The sequence below is a fragment of the Ziziphus jujuba genome, chromosome 11, assembly GCF_031755915.1.
Source record: "Ziziphus jujuba cultivar Dongzao chromosome 11, ASM3175591v1".
NCBI lineage: Eukaryota > Viridiplantae > Streptophyta > Magnoliopsida > Rosales > Rhamnaceae > Ziziphus > Ziziphus jujuba.
In genome coordinates, this window is record NC_083389.1 from 8718129 (window position 1) to 8743525 (window position 25397).

General features: G+C 34.1%; 5 protein-coding genes across 5 annotated transcripts; 3 read left to right on the forward strand and 2 right to left on the reverse strand.

Annotated features, from left to right (window-relative positions):
• Positions 1 to 94: 94 nt before the first annotated feature.
• LOC107432219 (uncharacterized protein At5g03900, chloroplastic) lies at positions 95 to 4654 on the reverse strand. The gene is made up of 13 exons (XM_016043307.4): positions 4128 to 4654; positions 3907 to 4014; positions 3715 to 3815; positions 3499 to 3579; positions 3002 to 3074; positions 2843 to 2908; positions 2410 to 2499; positions 1964 to 2029; positions 1595 to 1737; positions 1424 to 1510; positions 1275 to 1338; positions 858 to 1001; positions 95 to 576 (listed from the first exon to the last, which is right to left on the reverse strand). Exons 1-13 carry the CDS (start codon positions 4512 to 4514, stop codon positions 433 to 435), a joined length of 1554 nt encoding a protein of 517 aa, XP_015898793.3. The 5' UTR covers positions 4515 to 4654; the 3' UTR covers positions 95 to 432.
• Positions 4655 to 4742: 88 nt separating this feature from the next.
• Positions 4743 to 8072, forward strand: LOC107432101 (1-(5-phosphoribosyl)-5-[(5-phosphoribosylamino)methylideneamino] imidazole-4-carboxamide isomerase, chloroplastic). Its single transcript, XM_016043170.4, has 8 exons — positions 4743 to 5021; positions 5145 to 5200; positions 5605 to 5812; positions 5938 to 6023; positions 6377 to 6478; positions 6704 to 6837; positions 7224 to 7272; positions 7595 to 8072. Exons 1-8 carry the CDS (start codon positions 4895 to 4897, stop codon positions 7772 to 7774), a joined length of 942 nt encoding a protein of 313 aa, XP_015898656.3. The 5' UTR covers positions 4743 to 4894; the 3' UTR covers positions 7775 to 8072.
• A 361-nt stretch (positions 8073 to 8433) lies between these two features.
• On the forward strand, positions 8434 to 10967 carry LOC107432228 (heme-binding-like protein At3g10130, chloroplastic). The gene is made up of 8 exons (XM_016043326.4): positions 8434 to 8823; positions 8907 to 8993; positions 9098 to 9168; positions 9323 to 9424; positions 9570 to 9674; positions 10042 to 10177; positions 10418 to 10527; positions 10676 to 10967. The coding sequence occupies exons 1-8, from the start codon at positions 8586 to 8588 to the stop codon at positions 10748 to 10750; spliced, it is 924 nt and encodes a 307-aa protein (XP_015898812.3). The 5' UTR covers positions 8434 to 8585; the 3' UTR covers positions 10751 to 10967.
• A 1840-nt stretch (positions 10968 to 12807) lies between these two features.
• LOC107432197 (uncharacterized) lies at positions 12808 to 14045 on the reverse strand. Its single transcript, XM_016043282.4, has one exon. It carries the CDS (start codon positions 13964 to 13966, stop codon positions 13451 to 13453), a length of 516 nt encoding a protein of 171 aa, XP_015898768.3. The 5' UTR covers positions 13967 to 14045; the 3' UTR covers positions 12808 to 13450.
• A 5964-nt stretch (positions 14046 to 20009) lies between these two features.
• On the forward strand, positions 20010 to 24332 carry LOC107432177 (uncharacterized). Its single transcript, XM_060812966.1, has 12 exons — positions 20010 to 20447; positions 20667 to 20731; positions 21298 to 21370; positions 21517 to 21535; positions 22001 to 22120; positions 22455 to 22524; positions 22828 to 22871; positions 23010 to 23059; positions 23202 to 23253; positions 23441 to 23508; positions 23936 to 23993; positions 24095 to 24332. The coding sequence occupies exons 1-12, from the start codon at positions 20128 to 20130 to the stop codon at positions 24185 to 24187; spliced, it is 1032 nt and encodes a 343-aa protein (XP_060668949.1). The 5' UTR covers positions 20010 to 20127; the 3' UTR covers positions 24188 to 24332.
• Positions 24333 to 25397: the final 1065 nt, after the last annotated feature.

A 25397-nucleotide genomic window follows, 5' to 3' on the forward strand; every position in this document is an offset into this window, starting at 1 on the left:
ATACATTATAAGGAATTAAAAATTAATAGTGGTAAGGGATGAGTCCAGCACCCTATACCGTAAAGCTAATGGAACAAAAGAAAACAAATAATAATAAAAGAAACACCGCAAATCATTTAAATTATAACTAGGTACAAGGTATCCTCATCCTGTTATGAGCAATTGGGTAATTTACTCTCAGATCGTAAGTGAAAATTCAGGTAAAGTATCCCAAAATTGGCTATGATACTGTTGAAGTTCATGGGGATTGTATTTTGAGGGAGTGCTATACATTTATCTGAGCTCATGAACCATATGAGATTGCAGAATCCGACTTCCAAAACTGCAAATTCTGACACATCATCCAAGGCTTGCTAACTGAAGACTCCAATCTAAAGGTTAGAGCGCTGAAAGTTGTGAAAAACTCCATAAATTCACAAAGAAGACCTCTTCTCAATCTGATTTCTCTATCTCTCGAAATCTCCTATCCCATTCTCGGGCCTCATAGTCTTGCTCAAACAAATCCCTGTCGGTACTGTATATGATTTGATCCTGTCCTATAACCGTCCTTTGAGCCATATCCCGAGCACTGAGGAGCTGAATCATCATGCAGCAAAAAACAAGTCCCATCATATCTATATTCGTGCTAGACAAGTCGACCCAAAAAAAAAAAAAAAAAAAAAGTTTTGGATATAACAGGTCGAACAGATAATTAAGCTTGTTCTAAGTTGGAAAAGCAAACAATTTGGATTACCAAAAAGCATATGAACCACAAGAAATGAGAGAAAAACCACAATTAAGATGTCCAAAGAATGTACTGCAAATTGAATCTAAATTAATGCACAAGGAAAGTGCTTAGACTACAGAGATTTTATCACCTTTCGCCTTAGTGAGAGATCTGGCACTTCAAGTTCTCGAGCTCGCTGTTCTCTTGCTCTGTTTCTCTTCTCTATATCAGCATTCCTCCTTTGCATAAAGAACCACCGAAACAAAGGAATTGCAAAGAAAGAACCAGCATAAATCTGCAAAATTACTGCTATACATAAATGGACTGAAGCATACCAAGATATGATAACATTGAGCTTGAGAACCTAAGTTATTGATCATATCTAATGATGAACGAGTTATATTTCTGCAATGAATTGTTTTACATTTGTAATATATCAATTTTCCTGACAATCACATTTTTGGTCATAATGTAAACTGACTGAATAACAGTCATTTGTGAAAATAATAATAAGTATTGAATCATGGAGCAACTTATTATTTAATTTAATTGCATTATCAAAGCAGACCTGAAGTAGAGGAAAAATGTCAGCAACAAATCTAATGAATCCACTTGGTGCAACCGCCATGTCCCTTCAATAAAAGTATAAGTAGAAAGCATTAGAGCAACAACATAAAGCCCACAATATAACAAAGCTTTCAGGTCAAACATACATACTTCAACATGGTTCCAAGAATGATAACACCAAATAAATTGAGGCCACCAAGTCCTATGACCATTGCTCTCTCAGACATGCTAGTTTTACTGAGAAAAAGAGAGAAAAATCTGTCATTGTCCCATATAAACAATTTCACCACATAACTGGCAAAAGAAAATATAACAAAGAACCTGAATTGCAATTTCTTCTCATTGAAAAACTTCTCAACCCCTCCAACCCAATCAGCCCATTTTCTCCCCACATATTCCTTTCTTCCACTCCTTTGAGAAGAAGCTGTACGCTGTAGCGATGGAAACCGATACAAAATATTACCCTGCAACGCACAATAAGCATTATCTACCAATAAAAATATGTTTATCAAATTGAGACATATACCAAAACATATAGAAATTCCATTGCTGGGATAGGCATCAATGGATCCTAACAAAAAAACGCTAATCGATATAATGGATTAATAACCTTGCAGGACTAATTCTTCAAACATTTATTTTATATTAATACGTAACATGAACTTTAATTTCAAATATGTTTATACATACCTCTTCATCTATTTCAGGTCGACCATCAAATCGTAAAAGAACAGGTAGTATATATGATTCATCATCCTGAAACCAACAGGAAGAAAAATGAGGTCAAGCTACACAACAAGACTTTAAAACCATCAGCATGGATAAAATGAAAGACTAGATAAATGATAAGTTCTCAAATTTACCAGGAATTTATGTATCACAAAATTCTTAGAATGAAGCCAAATGAGTTTTGAATATAACTATAGGATCTTATGTTTTGAAAGAAAAATGTAAAAAATAAAATCACAAGCGGAAATTATTGAATATTAAAGTTATGGAAGAACATGGAAGATGCAACTGAATACCTAACCAGGAATAAGAATGATATTTATCCAAACAAAGTACTATAGTAAACCATTTCTAACTGTTTTTTATCTGGGGGGACAATGCAAAATCTCTTTAAATAACAAACCCACCATTTTTCCCTTTCCAGTTTCTATATCAAGATAAGGAGCAAGTTCTTCAGCTGCAACAACACCACCATTAGAGGCTATGTATTGGCCAATCTGCAAGCAAAGCTCGTGAGTTGTAATTGTTTTGCTATATTTCCAAGCTATGCCATACATATTTGTGGTGCCAGTCATAAGGTCATAACCATTTATCAATTTTATGATAAAGAAGGAATTTTCTTTAAGGACCTCAGTCTAAAAAGGGATCATTGTAAGCTCAAAAAACAGGTAATTATAAATGCATACTATGAGAGGAGGGAAAAAGAGATCATAAAGACCCCCTAAACATTAACTGATATAAGGAAAACTATATTTAAAAAGGGAAGAAAAAATCAATTAGGTGAAAAGAAAAAAATATGTTGAAAGCAACGGACCACTGGACTCAGTGCTCAAATATTACCAACTTCCATCTCTCTTCTTCAATTCCTTGATTAGGATCACCATCCCCAAAGACAAATGAGAAAATCTGAAAGATATCAGCGATAAAGTCAATAATTTGTTTAACTTACTCCAAAAGAGGTCCATTATGAAACAGAAAAACAAATCATTTGCCACATACAGATTCAATGAAATTTGTCTTGCTATCATCAGTTTGCACACGTCGCCTCCTATAGTAATATGGATCCCAGTACCTTATATGGAATAAATTAGGAAACAGATCAGCTAAACTTTCCTCCAAATTCCAAAATGATCGATTATAAAGCAACCGATACTGGACCCTCATAAATGGAGACCATCCTTGCCTACTGAATTTAAATGATAAAATAGCGCCAAAACTAAATTCATAAATTGGTTTATGTTAAGCTTAATGGATTCATTTGTTTTACAATGGTTTATAATCAATTAACTCCCAGGTGAAAAGGAAAGAGGGCTGGACAAAGAAGAGGGCAATAATCAGGCAGAGAGTGCAAAGGCTAGCATGAAAATAGCAAAGGCTAGCATGAAAACAATCTCTTGGTTCAACAAATAAAACCCCTCAATCATATCCCATTCTTAGTTTTATGAGCATTATCATTAACAAACAACATAACAATTTTTTTGTATAGAAGATATTACCAAAAGAGGTCAGTCGGGCTGAAGTAAAAGGCGAATCCTGAATCATACGATCTTCCTCGTCTTCCTCGATTATCTTCCTCACTGAACCATGTGTTGCTCATATTATAAAAGGATTTAAAATAATAATAAAAAAATGTATCCTGATGATCACAACTAAAATGAATTAGGCACAGTACAAGCATTTGCAAAGTCCTCCAGTACAAAATAAGTAAATACCTTCTACTAGAGACAATAGCAATAATTGTGGTATAAACAAGAACGATGGACGCAATTAGAGCAGTGCCAAATGAAACCCTTACTAAATACTCAGCTGTAGCCTGTAAAATATAAAAGGGAATCATATAACTGCCATAAAAAAAATGTTCCAAGGCACTACATTCTTAACAACAATCACAGCAAGCAAAATACCTTTGCCTTATCAAATATAGGTTCCAACTTTATCCTGAATGATTTGGCCGCAAGCTTTGCTCGATAATCTTTTGGGAAAACATAGAGAACATCACCTTCATCAGAGACCTGTTAAGACCATCTTGAAAGAATTTGCACTCATCAATTCAACAACTTCAAAGAACCCACTATCACAGACTTCAAACCAAGAAATAAATAAATAAATAAATAATAATAAGCACCTCTAAGAAGCCGTCTGTATCAGCAGCAAGAGCCTGCAAAGCCTTCTGAGCTTCGTTCAACTTGAGCCCAGCCCTACCGGCCACATCCCCTATAGTAACTCTTCCACCAAAAGAATCCACAGCCTCCATTGTTCTTTTCCTCACATCAGTGGAGAGCTTATCGCTCTCCACAACGCCTCCAGGCCTAATCCCTGGGGTGACATCAATGCCAGCTCTAACCACTGGCACCAAAACCCTAGGCGCCCGAACTCTCGGGGCTAGCCGCGGGGAAATGGGTGTTTGGATGACAGGAAAGGTTTTGGGAAAGTTAGGGAGAATTGAGGGTTTTGGGTAGTAGAAGCGTGGCTTTGGTGGAAGGTACTGAAAGCATGTGGATATGGAGGCCATAGATTAAACCTATTTTTTTGGGGAGGTATTTATTTATTTATTTTCAAGTTTTGGCCATGCCCATGAAAATCTGTATCTGACTGAGTGGCTAAAAATTTGAGCTTGGGATTTTTTCCTTCTTGTTCTAAACCTTTGGTCAAGGTGGTGGAATGCGAAAGCGGGAGGATGACGCTGGTAAGTTTACGATCTTGCCCTACTACAAATATATCCACTGGGTCCTACCAATATCCACGTCAGATGGTGATTTTTCATCACAAAATAAAAAAATAAAAATTGGTATTTGACCTAAAGCACGAGCTTTTAGCAATCTGGGTTCAGAAATCCAGTCGCTTCTTGTTCCTCGAGTTGTCAATCGCTGGTAGGAAGGCTTTGTTTGCGAAATGGGACTTGAAAGCCTCGATGCCACTTTGTCCTCTGACCTCCTTTCTTTCCGCAGAGCTTTGAGCCATTCTATCTGCGGCATAAACAAGCCTAAGTTCATCACAGCTATGCCTTTTTCAACTTCCAGTAAGTTTTGCTTCCCGCTATCAATTTGGTTTTATCTAATTTGTAGAACGTAGCGAAGGATCTATCAATCTTTTTAACTTGGAAAGTTTGAAAAATGGTTTTTCATTTTTTGTTCTGGCGTAGGATTAATTTCCATTCGATGCGGGGTTCGGTTCCGCCCTTGTATTGATATACACAAGGTATGCATTTTTTTTTTTAATTTATTTATTTTTTTTGTACAATTTGTTGGGTGGTTATTGTTTTTTCCTTTCAAATGTATTTTGTTTCGGTTGAGTTAAGTGGTTTTTATTAATATGCTTGCTCCAATTCTCTCTTCTTGTTTTGGTCACAGTTCCTTATATAGCCTGATTGTTACTTTTTAGTTTGTATGATTCAGCCCTTAGGTATTCCTTGGTTGCTGGGAGGACAAAAAGTTTGGTCCCTTTCGTTAGTAGAATGGCCATTCTTATATCTGATTTCGTACTTGTAATATGTAATAGTGTTTTTGTGGCATTGGATTTTTTTTTTTTTTTTTCCTCCTCTTTGGGAGGAATTTTTTTTTAAATTTTGAGATATGGCCCTTTTTTTTTTTTTTTTTTTTAAGGGAAAAGTGAAACAGATTGTTGGATCAACTCTTCGGGACACAAAGCAAGATGGGTCGGCTCTTGTGACAAATTTTGAATCCGATAAGTCAGCTGCTGAGTTTGCAAATCTGTACAGAGAAGATGGACTTACAGGGGGTCATGTAATCATGCTTGGAGCAGACCCTTTGAGCAAAGCTGCAGCCATTGAAGCATTGCATGCCTATCCTGGTAGGCTATAGTTCTTTCTTTTTATCAAGGATATTTTCAACTTTTGTCTATATGGTTGATGATATGTTTAAAAACTTACAGATTTTTCCTCTGCTGAACTAACTGCGAGGACTGGTAAAATCCAGGCGGATTACAAGTTGGAGGTGGGATCAATTCTGACAACTGTTTGAGTTACATAGCGGAAGGAGCCAGCCATGTGATTGTCACATCAGTATGTATACTTCTTTTTTTTCTTGTTACTTTGCCAATCTCTGTTTCTCTGTTAAAAAAGTGTGCTTATATGATTAAGCTGAATATGACATCTTCTATAAAGGAAAGGAGAAAGGAACACCAATGTTATGGCGGTTAATATGCATAGCATATGAAAATGGGACCGATCTTGATAAGATCCTGATGGTGGAATACCCTCTAACGAAATACCTGGGGTGGATCTTTGCATAACTGTTCGTAAATAATTCCATATTGAAGTTAAATTTATGAAAAAGATGGATTAAGGGTCTCTCCCGATGAGCATTTTCCATAAATTTATTCTTTCAATTTAAGCTTTTCTTGGTTTTCTTGTAGTATGTATTCAGCAATGGCCAAATGGACCTTGAGAGGCTTAAAGGTCTTGTTCGTGTCGTTGGAAAAGAGAGGCTTATTTTGGATCTTAGCTGCAGAAAGAAGGTACCGGCCAATATCAAGATGAATGTCCACTTGTGCTTAGATTTAGAGGGTGTGTGTGCATGTATTCAATTTTATTTTCTTTAACTTGAAAGCTACATAGTTTCAAGTACGCACAACCCACACCACACCACAACCACCCCTTCCCCTCCCCCCCCCCCCCCCCCCCCCCCCCCCCGGGCGGGGCCCCTTTTCCTTGGTCCTGAATAGTCTGGTTTTGACATGTAGGGAGGTAAATATGCAATTGTCACTGATAGATGGCAGAAGTTTAGCGATGTGTATCTTGACGAGGAAGTACTGGATTTTCTTGCCAACTATGCTGACGAGTTTTTGGTCCATGGTGTTGATGTTGAAGGGAAAAAGTACGTTCTGAATTGTCAGATTTGTTTTTTTCATAGCATACATCTTTATTTGTCAACTAATCCTGCTTAATCTGCTTTTCCTCCTCGCTCATATGCTAATTCCCAGTTATAACATTTTTGGGGCCAAATCAATTAAATGTTAAAGAATTTTGGTGGTTTGGATTCTCAAGACTAGCAATGCTAGGTTGGAATATTCAAAACTTTAGAAACTGTTGAAAGCTTACAACCTCTTGGGGCTTACATCAGTTTGGGACTACAGGGATTTTGGGATGTGCATAATGTTAGGTTTTCAATAGGAGTTCCCACCAAAAAAGGCTATCTATTGTATCTTTTCTTTTGATTATATATCATGGAGAGGATCGCTTTTAATTGTTTTCCTTTCGTAGGTTGGGCATTGACGAAGAGCTTGTGGCATTGCTTGGAAAGCACTCACCGGTTAGTGACATACTATGACATAATTTATAATTATGGTCTCGAACTCACTTATTTTCCTCATATCTTGCTAGTTGCTAGCTTCTTAATTTCTCAAAATGTACACAACGTTGATTGTGGGAAATATTCTTGAGGCTATTCACATTGTCATACTTGAAATGTTCCCCTGTCATTTTTTAAGCCACTAACTAAAACCCATAAACCAGTGACTTATGGCCTATGTGGGAAGCATATGAGGTTTACTAAAACATTTAAAAGTTGTTTATGTCAATGGATTAAGAATAAACATTGCTAATTAATAATTCATTTATGATTTGGATGCCAGATTCCTGTAACTTATGCTGGAGGTGTCACTGTAATGGCTGACTTGGAAAAGATAAAAGTGGCGGGAATGGGACGTGTGGATGTTACCGTTGGCAGTGCTTTGGATATTTTTGGGGGTAACCTGGCATATAGAGAAGTGGTTGATTGGCACGCCCAGCAAAGGAAGGCCTTGACGATCTAGTTCTCATTTTCTTGTAGCATTGCCTGGTTATTTACCAACTCCCCCTTGTCACCAGCCTGATAAAAGAGTTACTGATTGTAGCATTAGTAGTTTGCTAAGAGTTCAATATCTTCTCGCTTATTTGCCACAAGGTAGCATCCAGATTTTGTCTGGTACTTGATTTTTCAGTTGGAAACGTTAAGAGAAAATTGTGAGAATTTGTCGTCTTTCCTTGTTGATGCGTCTTGTTTTCTAAAAGATCTTAATGCTTTTGCATCTGCTAAAGAAAGACTTGAAGGACTGACTATATTCCTTGCTATTTCATACCATTTTAACTACAAAGTTAACTGAGTTTAACAGTTATTCTACATCCTTTATGTTTAAAGGGTAGTTTATAGGCTTATGAACTCCAAGCAAAAAAAAAAAAAAAAAATGTATGTAATATGAACTACAAGCGCTTATATGACAGAGAGAAGAAAGAACAAAAAAATAAAAGGGTATTGTTGTCTTGTAAATCAGATAAATATCAAAGATTTTTATTTCTGTTTTCGAAAGTCAAAATATCACAGAGATTAATTTGTTCAAAGCAAAATATCATTGAAAAGTCGAACTCACAAAGATGCGAAACATATACAGTACTCGCAAAGATATTCTAAAACGAGGGCAATAACGATATTTGAGAAACATTGCGGGGCCGAGCGCCAAATAAAAAATAGAAAATACAAGCCACCGCTTCATCTTCTAACTGTATCATCTGCAACAGAAATTCAAAACAAAAAACTCCATTACTCAAACCTCTCATATAGTAGACTTGAAAAGAAAGATATAAAAGATGCTTCTTTGCGAGCCTTTGATAGTTGGTCAACCAATTGCATCCAAAACCCAAACTATTTCCCGAACAAGAAACCTTAGCCCTAGCCCTAGCAGCAGAACCATCACCAACATCTCCATGGCCACCGACAGAGCTACGGCTCCACGGCAGCAAAGGAGAAGGACCATGTCTGCTCTTGAAGCTCGAATCTCCCTTGTATTCGCTCTCGCTTCCCAAACAGCTTCTCTCTCACAGCGACGTAAATATCCATCCTTTACTCATATATATATGAATTTTGCTGAAAGCCTCTTGTCTTAATTTGCTTGTCCGCTTCTCTTTCAGTTGTGCTGGATTTTACGACCGAGGCTGCCAAATACTTGTTCCCGAAAAGGTTCGAGTCTCGCACTCTTGAGGAAGCTTTGATGTCAGGTAAGTATTGTATTTGATTGTAGTTTTCAATTTCTTTATTTTTTTTGGTAATAATTAGAAGTTAAGACCATTGAGACGTTTGGTTAATTTTGTGTTTGATGTAGTTCCGGACCTTGAAACGTTTAAGTTTAGGGTTTTGAGTCGGACAGACCAGTACGAGATTAGGGAAGTTGAGGTATTGAATTCTCAGTTTTACCTCTGCAATTGCTCTGCCTCTTTATCTGTCCTGTTCGTATAGCCTTGCCTTTTTCATTTTCTGTCTCTGAAATTCATCGGCATCATGCATGTAATGTATGTCTAAAATTTGTGATTGTGGACTTTGGAAACAGCCTTACTTTGTAGCAGAGACGTCAATGCCTGGGAAGACTGGTTTTGATTTCAATGGAGCATCGAAGTCCTTCAATGTTTTAGCCGAGTACCTGTTTGGTGAGGTGGTTTTGAATTTTATATTATCTTTCTGTTTGGCTCTTCAGTTGATGAGTTAATTAAAATATTGTTGAATTAAATCACTTCCCTATTATCGTGTATACATCTATTTCTATTTGTTTGCTTCTAATGAAGATTGAACTGTTTTAGAATACCAGAAAGGAGAAGATGGAGATGACCACTCCAGTGTTTACACGTACTTCTCTATCTGACGGAGAGAAAATGGAAATGACAGCTCCTGTCATAACAAAGAGGGTAATTTTCCTTTCAACGAACCAAAAAATAAAAAATAAAAAACCAACAACAAACAAAGGGTATTTTCTGATTTATCTTTTATTCATAATATCTGTGATAGCATTTGAAGTTTTAATGTGCCTATTGTGCCCATTTTTATGATTTCTATTTTGAGGATTCTCAAGAATATAAATAACCTCATCAAAGGATGATAAATAACATAGGATTAGTCTTTCCATCAAGCATCACTTTGGACCTGGTCAGAGCTAAAATACAATAGGTTCTTATGAGTTCACAGGTTCTTCTATTCGGAGTTCTAAATGTTTTCTGCATTCTAAACTTTCTTGGATTCATTCTTGCTTTTTTCATGATCTACTGTTATATTTAGGTGGAAGATCAAGATAAGTGGCAGATGTCTTTTCTCATGCCCTCAAAGTATGGTGCTAACTTGCCATTTCCAAAAGATCCATCTGTGAGGATCAGAGAGGTTCCAAGGAAAATTGTTGCAGTTGTTGCCTTCTCAGGTTTGTGATTCTCTATTTCTTTGAGCCCTTCAGCGTTGTGGAAGTTTGGGTGTTTCTACTTAGAAAATGCTCCCAAGCTTCGGTATGTGGCTTTAATGCTTTACATTTTTAGGTTCCATTGATCATTTTTCGTATAATTTTGTGTCTTTCTTATAAGTTTGAGCACTGGGTAAATAGTCCTTGCACTCTCTAGTCATTATGCATCATGATACACCTAATGTTCCCCTTAATCCAAATCAGGTTTTGTGACCGATGAAGACATTAAACAACGGGAAACTAAATTACGAGAAGCTCTAAAGAATGATAGACAGTTTCAAGTGAAGGAGGGGACTTCAGTGGAAGTTGCCCAGGTAAAGATCATGAATGAACTATTTAAGATAATGGTCTTCAAAAAACCTGATTTCGAGGACTTTACATAGAGCGTGCCTTTCTAAGTTCTCGACCTTCATTTTTCTATTTCTTTTTTATTTTTATTTATTTAGTTATTTATTTTTGCAGTATAATCCACCTTTTACTCTTCCATTTCAACGTCGTAATGAGATTGCAATAGAAGTCGAAAGCAAAGAGGAATAGCTCTTATCAGCCACTTCTCCTGTAAAGTAACTAAAACTTGTATACCATTTTGTATATACTTGTGTACTAGAATCTGATAAAAGTAATTTTGTATAGTTAAATATTCATCTTAATTTGTAACTACAGGGCATATTTGTTGGGGGGGAAAAAAAATTGGATGAAACATTTCCAAGTGGATTATAATATTATTATGTAGGAATCTTTACATCCATGGTTATTTCTGTGTGGCTGAGCACTGGAAGACCTTGTGATTAATGCTTTGACATAGGACAAAAAAATGAGGGTGGTTAAGTTGAAATTTGGACAAAAAAGAAGAATAAATAATGTTATGGTAATGTCACTTTATATTGGCAACATGACAGTAGCTAGTAATTTAACTAGTGATTAATTATACATCACCCCAGTAAATAAAGATGAAGACTTCGTAGTGGGCATGTTAATGCTCGGTGGACTTTGAATATTTTACCATACACAAATCCCAAATTGCTTCCATTTGGTCAGCTGATTAGGATTTGGAGGATTATTATGCCCACCATAAATAAGATGAGAATATTTAACCTGATAGCACAGTCGGATTACTAGTGAGTTGTAACACAGAGATCATGATCTCTGACGTATTTATGCTTTTTCCATTCTATGCCTTGTTTCTTCCCAATCAGTAAAAGCCAAAGTGTGTTTGTTCTAAGCTGATTGGAAAAGAGTGAGAATTAGGTAGAAAAAATTTTCTTTATTCGGATACGCATACGCACTATTTTACCTGAATAATCCAACAAAAAGTTCACCACTACAAAAACTTAACAGTTTTGCAGACATTTTGGAATTTAGCTGAGCTATAGTTCCTGTTAGCTTTGTCATTTTATGGTAACACAGTAGTTGTTGCATGCGACAAGCAGAGAGCAAGTAAATCTTTTGTTTGACCAACTATATGTGCGGTGAGCAATTATTTTAAAATTTAAACTAGTTCCGTGTTTGACATGGTGGAATTTAAAGGATGATACAAAAAGGTAGTTAAATGTATGTCTCTCTGTGGTACAAATTCCTTGACCTTGTGTAGACTTTTTTGATGGCGTGGGATGTGGAAATGATTACTTGGTGTTTTAATTCCTCAACTATCCATTTCATTCACATCGCTACTTTTTGAAATAACTGCATTATATATATATATATATTGGTAATAACTCCAATTTATATGTATATATATATATATATATGTTGTTTTGCATATGTACTATTTTTCTTTTCCTCCATAAGTACATCATAAATTATTTGTTATATATTAGTGGGGGCCTTATAAATTTAAAAATCTGTAGAACAAAAAAGTAATGCTCTGGTTCCGGCTTTACCACAAAGAAATAAGCCTGCAAGATTAATTTAATCCGTGTGAAGCAAAGAGTGGCAAGGAAGGGGTTAATTTAATAAGTAGGGATTGTAATCATAGAAATTAGAAGGTGAATTAGCGGAGCAAGTTGACATGTATATTGGGAGAAAATGTGAGTCAAATTGTGGGAAATAGCAAGTTGCTGTTATGGTGGGAGCACTTGTAGCAGCACCTCCATATATAAAATAATTATGGCCTTCCCAATAACCACACCATTCATTTGGCAATGCAATGTACGGCATCATTAGGCGAAGGATTTAATAAGAATGTACACTATTTTCTACCATGAATATTTCTCTTTTTTATATATCTTTTTGGTGACTTGGAAGGTTGAGGCTCATGGCCGTCATGTGCAATTAAAGGTTGTGTTAAAAACCCATTAAGTGAAATCTGTAAATCCAGTAATAATAGAATGAAAGATTACAAACACCTTTCATTCTATTAATGGAATTTCTCTGTTTTCTCAAAATAAATAATTTAAAAAAAAAAAACTGTAAAAATCTAAACAGTTTGGATTGAGTTAAATGAGGGTAATTACTATTTACTTGTAGTAGGGTTGAATTAAATAATTAACTCAAGTAGTAAACTAAAGATTCATCGGAAACTACGTGAACACAACAACGATTTTTGTTTTTTTTTTTTTTTTTGGGGGGGTTTTTTTTGACACGAACACAACAGGGCTAAGGGCGTATAGATTGAGATTGATCAAAAAATTGTTTTTTTCTACTAAGTTGTTTTGGACTAATATGTGATTAAAAAAAGGGGTTTGAGTCGATGAAGATTTTTCTTTTTCTTTATTGTGTGTCCTGAAAATTTTAGGTAGGACCATAAACGTCATAGCAATATATGGTAACTCAAAATCTTCAAAATAATCTATTTTAAGAAAATCCAACTTTTTCTGTTCTGAATATTTCTAACTTCCTAAATTCAGTTTTAAAATGGACCCATGCTTTTTCTAAGAAAAAGTTAACTATCACTTTAAAAACACTCTGAATTTTCGATCAATCATCGGTACTTTTAATTCTTGGTTTTAACATTAACCTGAACTGCTTTAGGAGATAACTCTATTTGTTTGTGAGCGTTCTGGCAAACAATCAAAATATAACAAGTTCCGACAACGAAAGAGTAAAATTAACGAGCATAAAAATTAATGAAAAAAAGGACTAAATTATGATGATCGAAAAGTTAATCTAAACTGTATTAATCTTCCCAATATCTATCTTTTTTTTTTTTTTTTTTCCTTTTCTTTTTCTTTTCTGGGTACACTGTTTTTCTTTGTATGTTAATCCTCTGTCTATATATATGTGTATATATGCTTATTGCTAGTTTCCTTCTGGTATGCTTTCCAATGCAGGTTTCCAACCATGTCGATCATTATTACCATTATCATCGTCCATACCCATGCTTTTTCCAGTACCACCATTATGAAGCTTAGAGACCATGTCATCCACTGAAATTCCTCCTTTTCTCAACATCTCCTGGAGTTCCTGCTTACTGATAACAAGCTTAATCCTTACAACACTGGATGACGACGTCGTTTTCTTTCTTTCTTGTCCTGCATCTGCTTCGTCCATTTCAGGATCTGAAAACCTCACCTTCTTCTTCTTGGAAGCACCGTTTGCCGGCAAAGGGAGACGTACAAGATAGTAAAGGTGACCACCGAGGAGTTTGGTTTCTGGCTTTAGATGCTTCATCACCGAGGCTGTCTCTGATATAGCATGCCCTGAGAATTCAGTGAGCACCTGGTAAACTTTCATGGGTGCTCTGTATTCGAGGATTTTCCCATCCGGTTTCACGATTTTTATAACTTGCTCTCTCAGAACCAAGCAGTTTCCCATTTTTCTCTGTGACGCAAAATATAATTTGGCTTTTTAAAAATTTTCTTTCCTTTGGATGTTGGGAGTTAAAAGATGGGTTATATTTAAAGAAAGTGATTATAATGTTTACCCTTAAATTTCTTCAATATTACAAGGAGAGGACATTCTCTTTTGCCTGTGGAACCCATCTTGGAGAATTTTGTTGGTATCGTATAAACATATAAAAGCATAAATAAGTTATTTTTTATTTTTTATTTTTAACAAATTATATAATTTACAATTAGTTAAAAAAAATTTATATTTTTCGAATTCATATTCTTATGAACACATGTAAAATTACTTCATCTTATTTTTACATTAAAGATAAAAAATTCCAACTTAAATCAATATTCAAATTAAAATTTTTTTTATTAGTCATTGAATTATATATATATTTTATAATATCATTAAATTATTTAATAATTAAACTTCAAAATGTATTTTTAAATTTTATATGAATCTATATAGAATTTATTTTGTTTTTCTAACATTTGAACATTTCTATAACTTCATACAGTTCATTATTCAATTTTTAAATACTACCTTTTAATAAAATTTAACATTAAAAATAAAGGTACGGGAGAATTAACGTATATAAAACGTTTAAATATACACATATAAAGATGCAATGATAACCTTGTTGATACTCCAAAATCTAACTGGTGTGAGTTGGGGTTGGCAAGTCAAAAAAAAGTTGTAAAAATAAAAGTATAATAAAAAAATTAATCATAATTATGTGTATCGGATCACGATTATTAATAAGCAACTAAGCAATGATTAAAGCACAAATTTAAATTCTTGAGCTCTGTCTTTTAGTTGTTTTTTACTTGGTACCGAGTTAGCATTTGGGTTGGAAAGTGGAATATTACCAGACATATAAATATGAGCAAATAGCATAACAGTGAAAGTTCCGCTAAAATCCAGGGAAAGGGGGTGTAGATGCAGATTTAGTGGTTGACTATTGTAGCCCTTTGCATTTTGTTCTCCATGGTTGACTGCTTTTAGTGCAACATTGACAATAATGAGCTAATTTTCCTCTTTAGCAGTATCATCAAAAACATGCCCAATTTGCAGACTTTGGGTCAATAAAGCACTAAAATCACAGATCCCCATATTTTTTTTGGCCTTTTAGTACTTTCCATGGTGTATACCGATTGCAAATTTAAACACGTTATTGAAATTTTTATAAAACGTTTCTTTCACCCTGAAAATTAAGGAGAAATAAAAATTGAAAAAACGAAAAGATGAATGGGAAATGAAAATAGAAACACGTAGAAAATCAATTAATGAAGTTTTGTGCATGAACAATGTGATCGACAGCGTTTGTGATATAATATGGGTAAAAGCATCTTATTTATGTTGGTAGAAATGAAATTTTGTGTTTAAATTCCGGTGACATCCAATGATTCCAAATTCAAATATCTACACACCAACAAAATAAAAAATAAAAAAGGAGACCATTTTCTATCATATGTTTTGAATGAGTTAGTGAATTTCTTAATATTACTTTTCAATTACATTAATAAAACCATTAATTTGAGTTTCTGATATGCTTTTATATATATATATATATATATATAGGAGGTCCCTATATATATATATATATATATAGGAGGTCCCTATCAGGCGACCAATGTCAGCAAGTAGGCATGTGGTTTGCCGTCCACGGCTTCTAATGGTCCCTCTGTGAAGGTTCACTAAAGTTCCTTTTTTTTCTTTTTTCTTTTTTTTTGGGGTAAATAAGTTCTGGTTAACCAGCTCCAGGATTGCAAATGGTATAATTGTTAGCATGCTGCTGATGAAATAGGTCAACTTGGTACGTGGTGCATGGCAGAGTTGTAATTTAGAGCAAGAGCCTGCCCATGAGTTTGAGAACAGAATGGGTTGGAAAAATCTAAAACAAATAAAAAAAGAAAAGAGCATGAAAAGGATTGAGACCCACTTGAGAGAGAGAGAGAGAATGAATCATGGAGATGTATGTAAGGAAAGGAATGTGCAGTGGGGTTAGTGGTGAGTGATGCTGTCAACACGCATGCTTGATAGTATGAATTTCGGGGCAATTGTTTTTACTAGTGGGGTTAGAAACTTATCCTCTACTTTACAAATTAAATTTATTAATACATAGAATATAAACAAGACAGCCAAAAAGCCAATTTCTTGACTCAAGTGTATATTGCACCAATAACCATACTTTTTTTTTTTTGGGAGGTCAATATTACTACTTGTAATGAAATGTGAGCCATTTATCGTGATTCTTTATGATCCTCTAAAAACAATATATTTACAATTTTTATGTATATATTTGTATACATGATCATCTCAGCATATAACTCATTCTCATATTTAAATTATTTTAAAAGCTAAAATCCAAAAATGAATACTATATGGACTGATGTAAATTTTAAATTCATTTTTAAATTCATCTTTGAAATTACTCAAAAGTGTATTAAGGGAATTTATATGGTTTTTCATCCAAATAATCTTGATGCAAAAATTCCTATAAACATATATATATATATATATATATATATATCATTTTAATATATTTTAATAAATATTTGTGATCGATATGTTTGGATTATCCTAAAATGCATGATGAGAGTTGAGAATTTTAGAGATGCACAGGATTTTCTTATAAAATTACTTTTTCCATTATGATTATAATTTAAAACTAAGCATAATTATATCCCATAGTTAATGGCGATGATCAGCGTTTTCAACATATAATTAATGCTTATACATTATAGATGGACATGTACAATTACATTACTATGCGCGTAAAAAAAAAAAAAAGTAGCTAGCTCCGTTAGCTGGTCAAGCTGTCCCATTGATGAAGGCATAGTGTTTGGTGATACAAGATATTCCTGCGCATGGAATGGTGATTAATTAATCCTAACAGTACGTATGATGATCAATTAACCTGGAATTATGATATATATATATATATATATATATAAGTGGATGATTTGCTTATCCATGCATCCAATCACAGGGACTATCCTCTATTTATCTGGCATTCAATGTCTGGAGTATTATCCTGCTTGAGCTTTCAGAAGATCAAATCGTATACATTTTCCATCTTTTTTTCAAAAACAACTTTTACTATTCTTCAGCTGAAGCTCACCACCAGATCAGCCTTTAATTTGAACAAAAATAAATGTCTCTTTGATAGATAGTATAATGTTTCATTGATGTTTCATGATTTGCTATTTAACTAATTAAAAAGATCATCTATAAGGTACCCTAGCTGTTGTACTTGGCAAACTGTCACTGGCTTGGAGGCTTGGAGTTGCTTACTACTAAGAATAGAAGATATTTTTTCAACTGAAAAGCAGCCCCATGAAGATATTCGACATTTCCTTCAGATTTTTTGGTTCCATTAGTGAAACGCTTTATGCATTTATATATATGTATAGGTAATAGGTTTGCGTGTCCCGGCCTTACCTTTTATATATGCTCTGGTGGTTGTTATTAGGATATTTATTATTTAGATGCTGTCATTATGTCAGCCTGACGAGTGCAGCTAAAGTATATGTAATTTTTTCTGCATGAGATAAATATATATATATATATATATAGATATTTTTTTGATCGTCCAAATAACATCATATAATATATTGCATAACAATAAAATATCTCACAATATGTTGGATAATATATTATTAGATATTTTAAGATATATATTTTTTTTAATTATATATATATGTTTGATATTTACAAAGCAGATTGACATTTACCACAGAAAAAGCGGCAAAGCTGCGATAAATGTTTCACTTCCAGCCAAATTCGATATTACTTACAATATGTATCATGTCATTTTCTTCATCACAACCATGCATGGCACATCCATGCCATTCTCATGCATACATATATATATATATATATATATATATAAACTTTCTCATGCTGATGCTATAATTCCATCACTAGTTCCTGGCTTTTTATGTATAAGGGCTTTCTGAAAGAAGAAAAATACCAGTTCACCTTTTGTTCATGTTGGAAATTGTTGGTCTTTGGGATCTGATTGGAAAAGCAGTCCTCTTTTCTCATCCAACCCAAAGCTATTCCTTTCTCATTCCTTTTTTTTTTTTTTTCCAAGTCTAAAAATATGACACACACTGAAAGCTTTAGCTAGCTTTTGATTATTTTCACTCCAGCATCCTCTTTCTCTTTTTGTTGGTTTGTGGCGCTTCTAGACTGGGCCTTTGGGAGGGTGGTACGGGACCCTGCTTCGGTCGGCTGATATGGCAAGCCCGATCATGACACCTGGCTCTCAGTGGTTGGTCGGCACCGCCTAGTAGAATTGTTGAGTTGTATATGTTTTTTAATTAGACAGTAATTTCTGACTTGGTCATGAATTGGATGTCACGTTAAAGCACTTATAATCATCGCTATGCGCATTTTCCCAAACACAATTGACACTTTGCAAAGAAAGATGCTGCCACATTTCGCAATCACATCCCAGGTTTGTGGATGTGAATTCCACGTTGGCATCCACTTTATTGGTTTAACTCGTATGAGACCGAACCCCCAACTTTCTTAATTTTCATTAGATTTAAAATTCAAAGAAATCATAATTATCTAATTTAATTTAGCTATTTATCTATGTATGACATATACAATTAAGTATATATTTATATTGATAAATGATATATATAAGGTTTTATTACAGAAAAAATCATATTCTCTTAAAAAAATAAATATCTAAAATTAAACACCATTCTAAAAAGGTTAATTTTGTACCGAAATAGATATTTTTTTATGAAACATGCTCACAAAATAGATTGTCCCTTTTCAATATAAAATTGATCCTTTTAAATTGATAATTAATATTAAATTCTCATTTATGAAGAGAATTTGGTTTTTTGTAATAAAAAGGAATATATATATATATATATATGCGAAGAAGATGGAGACTAATTTGTATATGTAGTGTTTTTCCATCCACAGTCTGAGAACGAAAAGTCATTTCTCTAATATAAATTAAGGCAATTAATTCACAAAACTAATTACAGCTTGCATTAAGCAAGGATGTTTTGGGCTAAAAGTTTAGAAACACAACATGGATAGCCCATTGGGCTTATAGGCTTTTACAACTTCCCGAAATGGATGAGGCCCATTTTTAGCACAAGGCCAGTCGGCCCAACATAAAAAAAATGCTGAATCTGGAACTTTGGAGTAGTCTGTCAAATAAATTATTAATACCCATATTTAAAAAAAATTAAAATTATTAATACCAAAATAATCATTATGAAATTTTGCTCTCTCAAGTTCTCAAATCTTTCTTTTTTCTTTTTTTCTCAAATCTTTCTTTTTTCTTTTTTTTTTAAATAATTAAGGAGATTTCACCCGACCTTGAACTTGGAGATTATCACTGATCATCTTAGATTTTAAAAAATAATATCTAAAAAAAATGTTCTTTTGGTGGTTTTCCAAGATTTCTTTTTTCTAAAACAAAAAAAAAAAAAAAAAAACACTCTGGGTTTTATTTTTTTCTTTATTATTCAAATAAACATGAAACGAAATTTAGAGAAATCACCATTCACATCGTAAAAACTTAAAAAGTCGGTGAAATTGATTCTCATTTAATCCCGAAACTTAGAGCACAAATGCCAATAAAACACAGGAGTTTTAGATGCAATGATTGATTTTTTTTTTTTTTTTTGTTTTTTTTCAGTGAGTGATGCAAAATAATTGGTCAGACATTGGGAGGAGTAGGAACATAATGTTCACGTGCTACAAAACCAAAGTACATAGTACACACACAGCTGTGTCCCTTTCTAAAATATCTTTTTTAAGTACAGTAATTAAATAAATAAATAAAAGCACTTACATAAAATGAGCAAACACCAGAGGATCCATCATTTACCCAAAAAAAAAAAACAACAGAGGATCCATTTCCTCCAATCAAAATATTTCTGGAAAATATCCAATCCCACACCCACCAATCACGAAAAGTCCATCCAAATTAATTTCATGTTTTTCGTAATTTTTTTTTTTTAAAAATATTTTTGAAGCTACCAACAGTTCCAACTGTCTTTGCTGTCTCATTCATGGTCACCTAGTTGATTCAAATCACACGCTATGCTCTCCACGGTCTTAGTCTAAGGCCACTTCACTTCCAACCTTCAACCACACAGACCATGGCCACTGCTCTGCGCCTCTTACCTTCTCCAATCTTGCCACAATTTTCTTCTTCTCGTCAAAGACCCAAAACGACGTCGTCGTCTATATTGTCTATCCGAGCATCATCAGCGCCTTCCTCATCGGAGAGACCGGAAGGTTCCACTTCTGTCAAAGCCAAAGAGGAAGAAAAGCTTGAGTCTTTCAGTTTTGCTCCTCCCCCTAACTTCAAGCCTCCGGAGCCCAAAACTTTTGGTGTCAGGCCCGACAGGTCCGGGGACATCTTTGGAGCTTCTCTTGCCTTGTTCTTTCGGTTGGGAACCGGCGTTTTCGTTGATGGGTATGCCAAATTTTCTTGTTTTTTTTTTATAAAGTCTCGGTTGATTGATTTTGTTGAGCTGCATTTAGTGTCCAAATAAACAATGGATTAATTTTGTAGAAAAAGCACTTGAGAAGCTTGAATGTATAGGAAAAAGTAGATAGTCAGTAGGGAAGTACTCAAAGTAGTGGTTTTTATGTTTATCTGAATTTCTTTGCACTGTTCTGGTTTGACTTGTAGGTATTCTGCAACTTTTATTTCCAAGGATGAGTATCCACCAGACCAGTATGCTCTAGAGGTTTCAGGTAGCTCTTCAATTTTGTTGTGGTTATAATCGTTATTTAAATGGCTAGTGCAAGTGTGAATTAACCCTATCAGAACGGATAAATAGAAACAGAAACTAGTTTGAGCATTTTTTATTTTATTTTTTTTGAGAATTTTCTTCTCATTTTTTTCCAAAATCGGCAAGAATATAATCTTAAATTCTGTCTCTTTTGTGAATTCTGAGATATTATCAGTCTTTTTTGAGTCGGAGATCAATTTCTGATTGAACCTACCCCACTGCACCTGTTAAATGCCTAGACCAAGGCCTTAGGGCTAAATAGTTATACTCACGACTAGTAGTTTGGCGTTGTGGCTTAACTGGCAAAAGAAGTAGTGGGTTAGGAATAGGTCTGTTGGTTCATCCATCTTAACAACTGAAAGAGAAAATGAAATTTGTCTACCTGATGCATTTTTCCCACTTTCGAAAAGGTCAAAACTTTACTTGTTCACATATGTTAGTTTGTGGAAACTTCAAGAATTTTTGTTTGTTTTGTCATTTTCTTTGTGTTGTTTTATGTTTTGAGCTTTAAAATGGTTGAAATAACAGGTTATAAGGTCAAAGAGACATCAAAATTAGGCCCTCGCCCAGAGAAGCCCATTGAGATATATGAATTTGAAGGGTACTTACTTTCATAAACATGTTTCTTTTTTGTTGAATTTAGTTTATTAGGGTAGATGATTATAAGCTTTTTCATTCTTCCAAATGAAGACTGACCTTTTCCTGTGATTTTCCTCCCAAATATACTCACTACAATGGGATCCACAGCTGTCCATTTTGCCGGAAGGTAATTAAATCCAAGAATTTACCCCTTTTTTATTCCTTAATGATTTGCTTTCTTTTTTTACCACATAATATTGTTAAAAAGACATAATAAAACTGATCTCGTTGGTGATTTCTTTCACGGCATGCACTTATAAGTACATGGCTACACTTTAATTGATCCAAAGGATGCATGGTTACCTTTTTTAGGAATGCCAAACTAAAATTTGCTCTGATTTATATTTGTCATCTCAGATTGATTTGAGGCATTTGGTTTTAAGGTTTTGGTAATGATTGTTGTAGTTCTTAGATTAGATTGGTGATGATGATATACTTTTTGTGAGCTCAGCTGTTCAACCTATGTAAGGTTCATTTGGATGTTGGATGGTTCATCATGTATGTCTTTAGTCAATTTGACTATATGTATCTAAACATCTATGCTGTTCTGTTCTTGTATTTCAACATCCTAAATGCTCCCCATTACACACAGGTTAGAGAAATTGTTTCAGTTTTGGACATCGATGTTCTGTTTTATCCTTGCCCAAAAAATGGTCCAAACTTCCGTCCCAAGGTTGCTGAGATGGGTGGAAAGCAGCAGTTTCCTTACATGGTTAGTTAATTTTCCTTAACTCTTTTTTTTCCAGTTTTTCCCAGCAGCCGGGGAAGAAAGTAAAAGATACTCTCTAAATACAAAATATTAAAAATTAGATGGAAATGAAAGATGAATTGTTAATTTATTTATCTTATAGTACCTGGCAACTTTGGAAACATGAAAATAAGGCAGGCGAAGTAGTACATTTCTTGGAATCCACCTCTTTTAAAACTTGAATATCATTCTTTGTACTTTTAATATGGCATGCTCTAGAATCATGCCTTTCTATTAAGTTATTATGAGTATACAGGAAATTGAATGGGATTCGAGCTAAATTACATGTTTGTTGCAGGTGGATCCTAACACTGGAGCTTCAATGTATGAATCAGATGACATAATCAAGTACTTGGTCGGGAAGTATGGTGTGTATGGAAACTTGCTCTGGCTTCAAGTGTTTTCCTTTTGTTGATTGTTTCCATCATTTGATGATTACATATATATAATATGCTGGGAAAGTTCAATTTGTATGGTCAGTTTTGGCTGTTTTCTGTTTGATTTTATCTGGCTGAGGATATGCATTTTTCTTAGATACCATGTTGGTGGTTTCAGAACTTAACAATTGTTATCTTTCTCAAATATGAGGTTCCAACAATAATATTCACTTTGGTTTAGTTATAAGCATTAACTCCACAATTATTTGTCCTAAATTCTGGTTATATGTACAGGTAATGGAAAAGTTCCATTGATGTTGTCACTTGGTTTATTAACGGTTAGTGTTCAAGTCTTTCATTAGTAGTTTTTCTCAACATGTAGAAAGTAAAGTGTGAAATTGTTACCAGTTTTTGGCTGCTTTTTTATTTTTATTTTTAAACAGTGCTATTTTATATATTTTATTGTTTGATTGCAGACTTTGACTGCAGGCCTTGCTTTGATTGGTCGTTCAGGGAAGATTAGATGGTCCTTAAAATGTTTTAAATTATTCACAATCTCTGGTTGGGGCTCCTATGCCTAATTTCAAATGGGTCAATAAACTTGTTCTCCCCCCTGATTTATTTATTTATGTATTATTATTATTATTATTATTATTTCAGGGAACTAGTTATTCACCATCAAGGTTACCACCCAAACCACTTGAAATATGGTCATATGAGGTAAGAGCGCAAACCCATCTTTGATTTTCGAAATTTAAAATTAGGAAGTCAATGGGATTTGATCTTTTATACATATACACAGTGGTGTAGCTAACCGATTAATATCTGTTTGTTTAGTTTTCCTTGTTTTATTTTGCTGATATGACAATCACAGTTCTTGTATGAAATTTCTTTCCATCTCTTTCAGGGATCCCCCTTTTGCAAATATGTCCGTGAGGTATTAGTAGAGTTAGAGTTACCCCACCTACAACGGAGGTAAATATGAATAGGAAGCTGTTTGTTGAGTCGTACCTTCATCATAAGTTATTTCTTTTTGGCTTTTAATGAAACACTGTGTGTGTTAGCCAGGCTTTTTTGACCCATGCACTTCTGATTATGATTTCTGTTCCGGCCTTCATACGACAAGTTAATTGAATATGACTAAATATACAAAATGTCTGAAGAAGAAGAAGACCTTCAAGTAGTATCTGTACTAAGGTTTCTATGTGGCTAAATGGACATAATGGGTTCCATCATCTGGTAGTTGCATATGCATGCATGTTATTGTAATGGGTAGCAAAAATTTACTATTACACTCCTCAAGTTACCTGTTGATAAGGGCTTTTGTGGGTGTCTTTTTTCACTTGTTTGGTTAATACCATTTTGATCCAATTAACATTCTTTTCAACACAATCTATTTCAGTTGTGCCCGTGGCAGCCCAAAACGACAGATACTCTACAACGAAACAGGCCGTTTTCAGGTACTTCTTAAATTTCTTAAATGAGTTTTCTGAATCTTATTTTACATGTCTCAAGTTTATTATTAAGGATATAATAACAAACTTATAACAATGGTTGACAGGCACCGTATTTACTAGATCCAAATACCGGGATTAAAATGTTTGAAAGTGCTGAAATTGTAGAGTATCTATCAGCAACATATGCTATTCAATGAGCAATGCTACATCTTGGCAGGCTTTTGGGTTCATTTCTTTTCCTGATAAACCTTTTAGGTGTGTATATTCTTCTAGAGCAAGATACTCTTGACAGATGTAATCAGAATTTTTGTTATTAATGAAGTAAAATGCGTTAATGTATTAGGATGCCGTTTTTTGTCTGCTTATGATCTTAAATCATGCATTATTGGAATTGATTCGTCAATGACAACTAAATAAAAGCATATTTAATAATCAGTTCAACATAATGAGAGGAGCGTCACAGAAAAGTGTCCTAAAACTAGGTATAATGGTAGCACAATAGAAGACTTGATAGAAAGTTATTTAAGCATATAATCTATTACAATCAAAGAAAAACATCCTGCAAGAAAAAAAGACAAGGTCATAATCTAGTTTCCCAGATCCCCAAAAAAAATATCCACATGTTAGGTGCCTAAAAGTTCTAGATCTTTGGTCAAACTGCCGAAGGACCAAACACCAAAATCATGGACCTTTCCTAAGAAGTTCAAGCTTCCAGTTTTCATATTACAGTCTCAATCGGGCTCTCGCTGAAGTTTGTTTTTGAATTGATGACCATATTAGAGTTGCAACTAACCACCAAGCAATGAAGTTGGTGAAATTAATAGAGATATTATACAGAATATCAATTCAAAGACGACAGAGGAGAATATTAAGTGTTCCCAAAGCAGGAATGTCGAGCTGAAATGCTAATAATGTCAAGCAGCATTGTGTAGAAAGTAAGTTGGTTAAACATTTTACTTCTCAAGGCACTGCACACGCCAGTCCTTAATAATGACATCTAAAGCATGAGGAAAACTAATGCACTAATTTGAAACATTGATGTATCAATGCAATTAAAGGAACTATTAAGCCAGAATCCGAAAATAAGTTTAAAATTAACAAACATAAGAAAACTCTTAAAAGAATATATATATATATATATATATATATATGCCACTGGTGTCTACCCTTCATTCTCAAAATATCATCTTACATTAAAAATCCACTCAACTAGGCCAATATACTCTATACGATCTTTATCTTCCCAAAGTGGAAAGAGTGAATAGAAGATATGGTAAAGGTAAGGAATATAATAATTAATAAACATGTTATTCCAATCCATTTGCAATTTTTACAAATAACTGCTTCCCTAACTTTTCTATGGTTCTCTCAAACGCATTACCTAATAACCAACTTCTAAGCTAAAAC

Bases quoted from the DNA above. Each gene is read 5' to 3' on its own strand.
- LOC107432197 (XM_016043282.4), bottom strand. From the start codon at position 13,966: ATGGGAAACTGCTTGGTTCTGAGAGAGCAAGTTATAAAAATCGTGAAA.
- LOC107432228 (XM_016043326.4), top strand. From the start codon at position 8,586: ATGCTTCTTTGCGAGCCTTTGATAGTTGGTCAACCAATTGCATCCAAA. The intron at 9,169-9,322 runs GTATTGAATTCT...CTTTGGAAACAG, and splicing joins ACGAGATTAGGGAAGTTGAG to CCTTACTTTGTAGCAGAGAC. The intron at 10,178-10,417 runs GTTTGTGATTCT...AATCCAAATCAG, and splicing joins TGCAGTTGTTGCCTTCTCAG to GTTTTGTGACCGATGAAGAC.
- LOC107432219 (XM_016043307.4), bottom strand. From the start codon at position 4,514: ATGGCCTCCATATCCACATGCTTTCAGTACCTTCCACCAAAGCCACGC. The intron at 3,816-3,906 runs GTATTTTGCTTG...TATATTTTACAG, and splicing joins CTATATTTGATAAGGCAAAG to GCTACAGCTGAGTATTTAGT. The intron at 1,339-1,423 runs GTATGTATGTTT...CTTTTATTGAAG, and splicing joins ATTCTTGGAACCATGTTGAA to GGACATGGCGGTTGCACCAA.
- LOC107432177 (XM_060812966.1), top strand. From the start codon at position 20,128: ATGGCCACTGCTCTGCGCCTCTTACCTTCTCCAATCTTGCCACAATTT. The intron at 23,060-23,201 runs GTCCTTAAAATG...TCAGGGAACTAG, and splicing joins CGTTCAGGGAAGATTAGATG to TTATTCACCATCAAGGTTAC. The intron at 23,994-24,094 runs GTACTTCTTAAA...AATGGTTGACAG, and splicing joins ACGAAACAGGCCGTTTTCAG to GCACCGTATTTACTAGATCC.
- LOC107432101 (XM_016043170.4), top strand. From the start codon at position 4,895: ATGGGACTTGAAAGCCTCGATGCCACTTTGTCCTCTGACCTCCTTTCT. The intron at 5,022-5,144 runs GTAAGTTTTGCT...GTTCTGGCGTAG, and splicing joins TATGCCTTTTTCAACTTCCA to GATTAATTTCCATTCGATGC. The intron at 7,273-7,594 runs GTTAGTGACATA...TTTGGATGCCAG, and splicing joins TGCTTGGAAAGCACTCACCG to ATTCCTGTAACTTATGCTGG.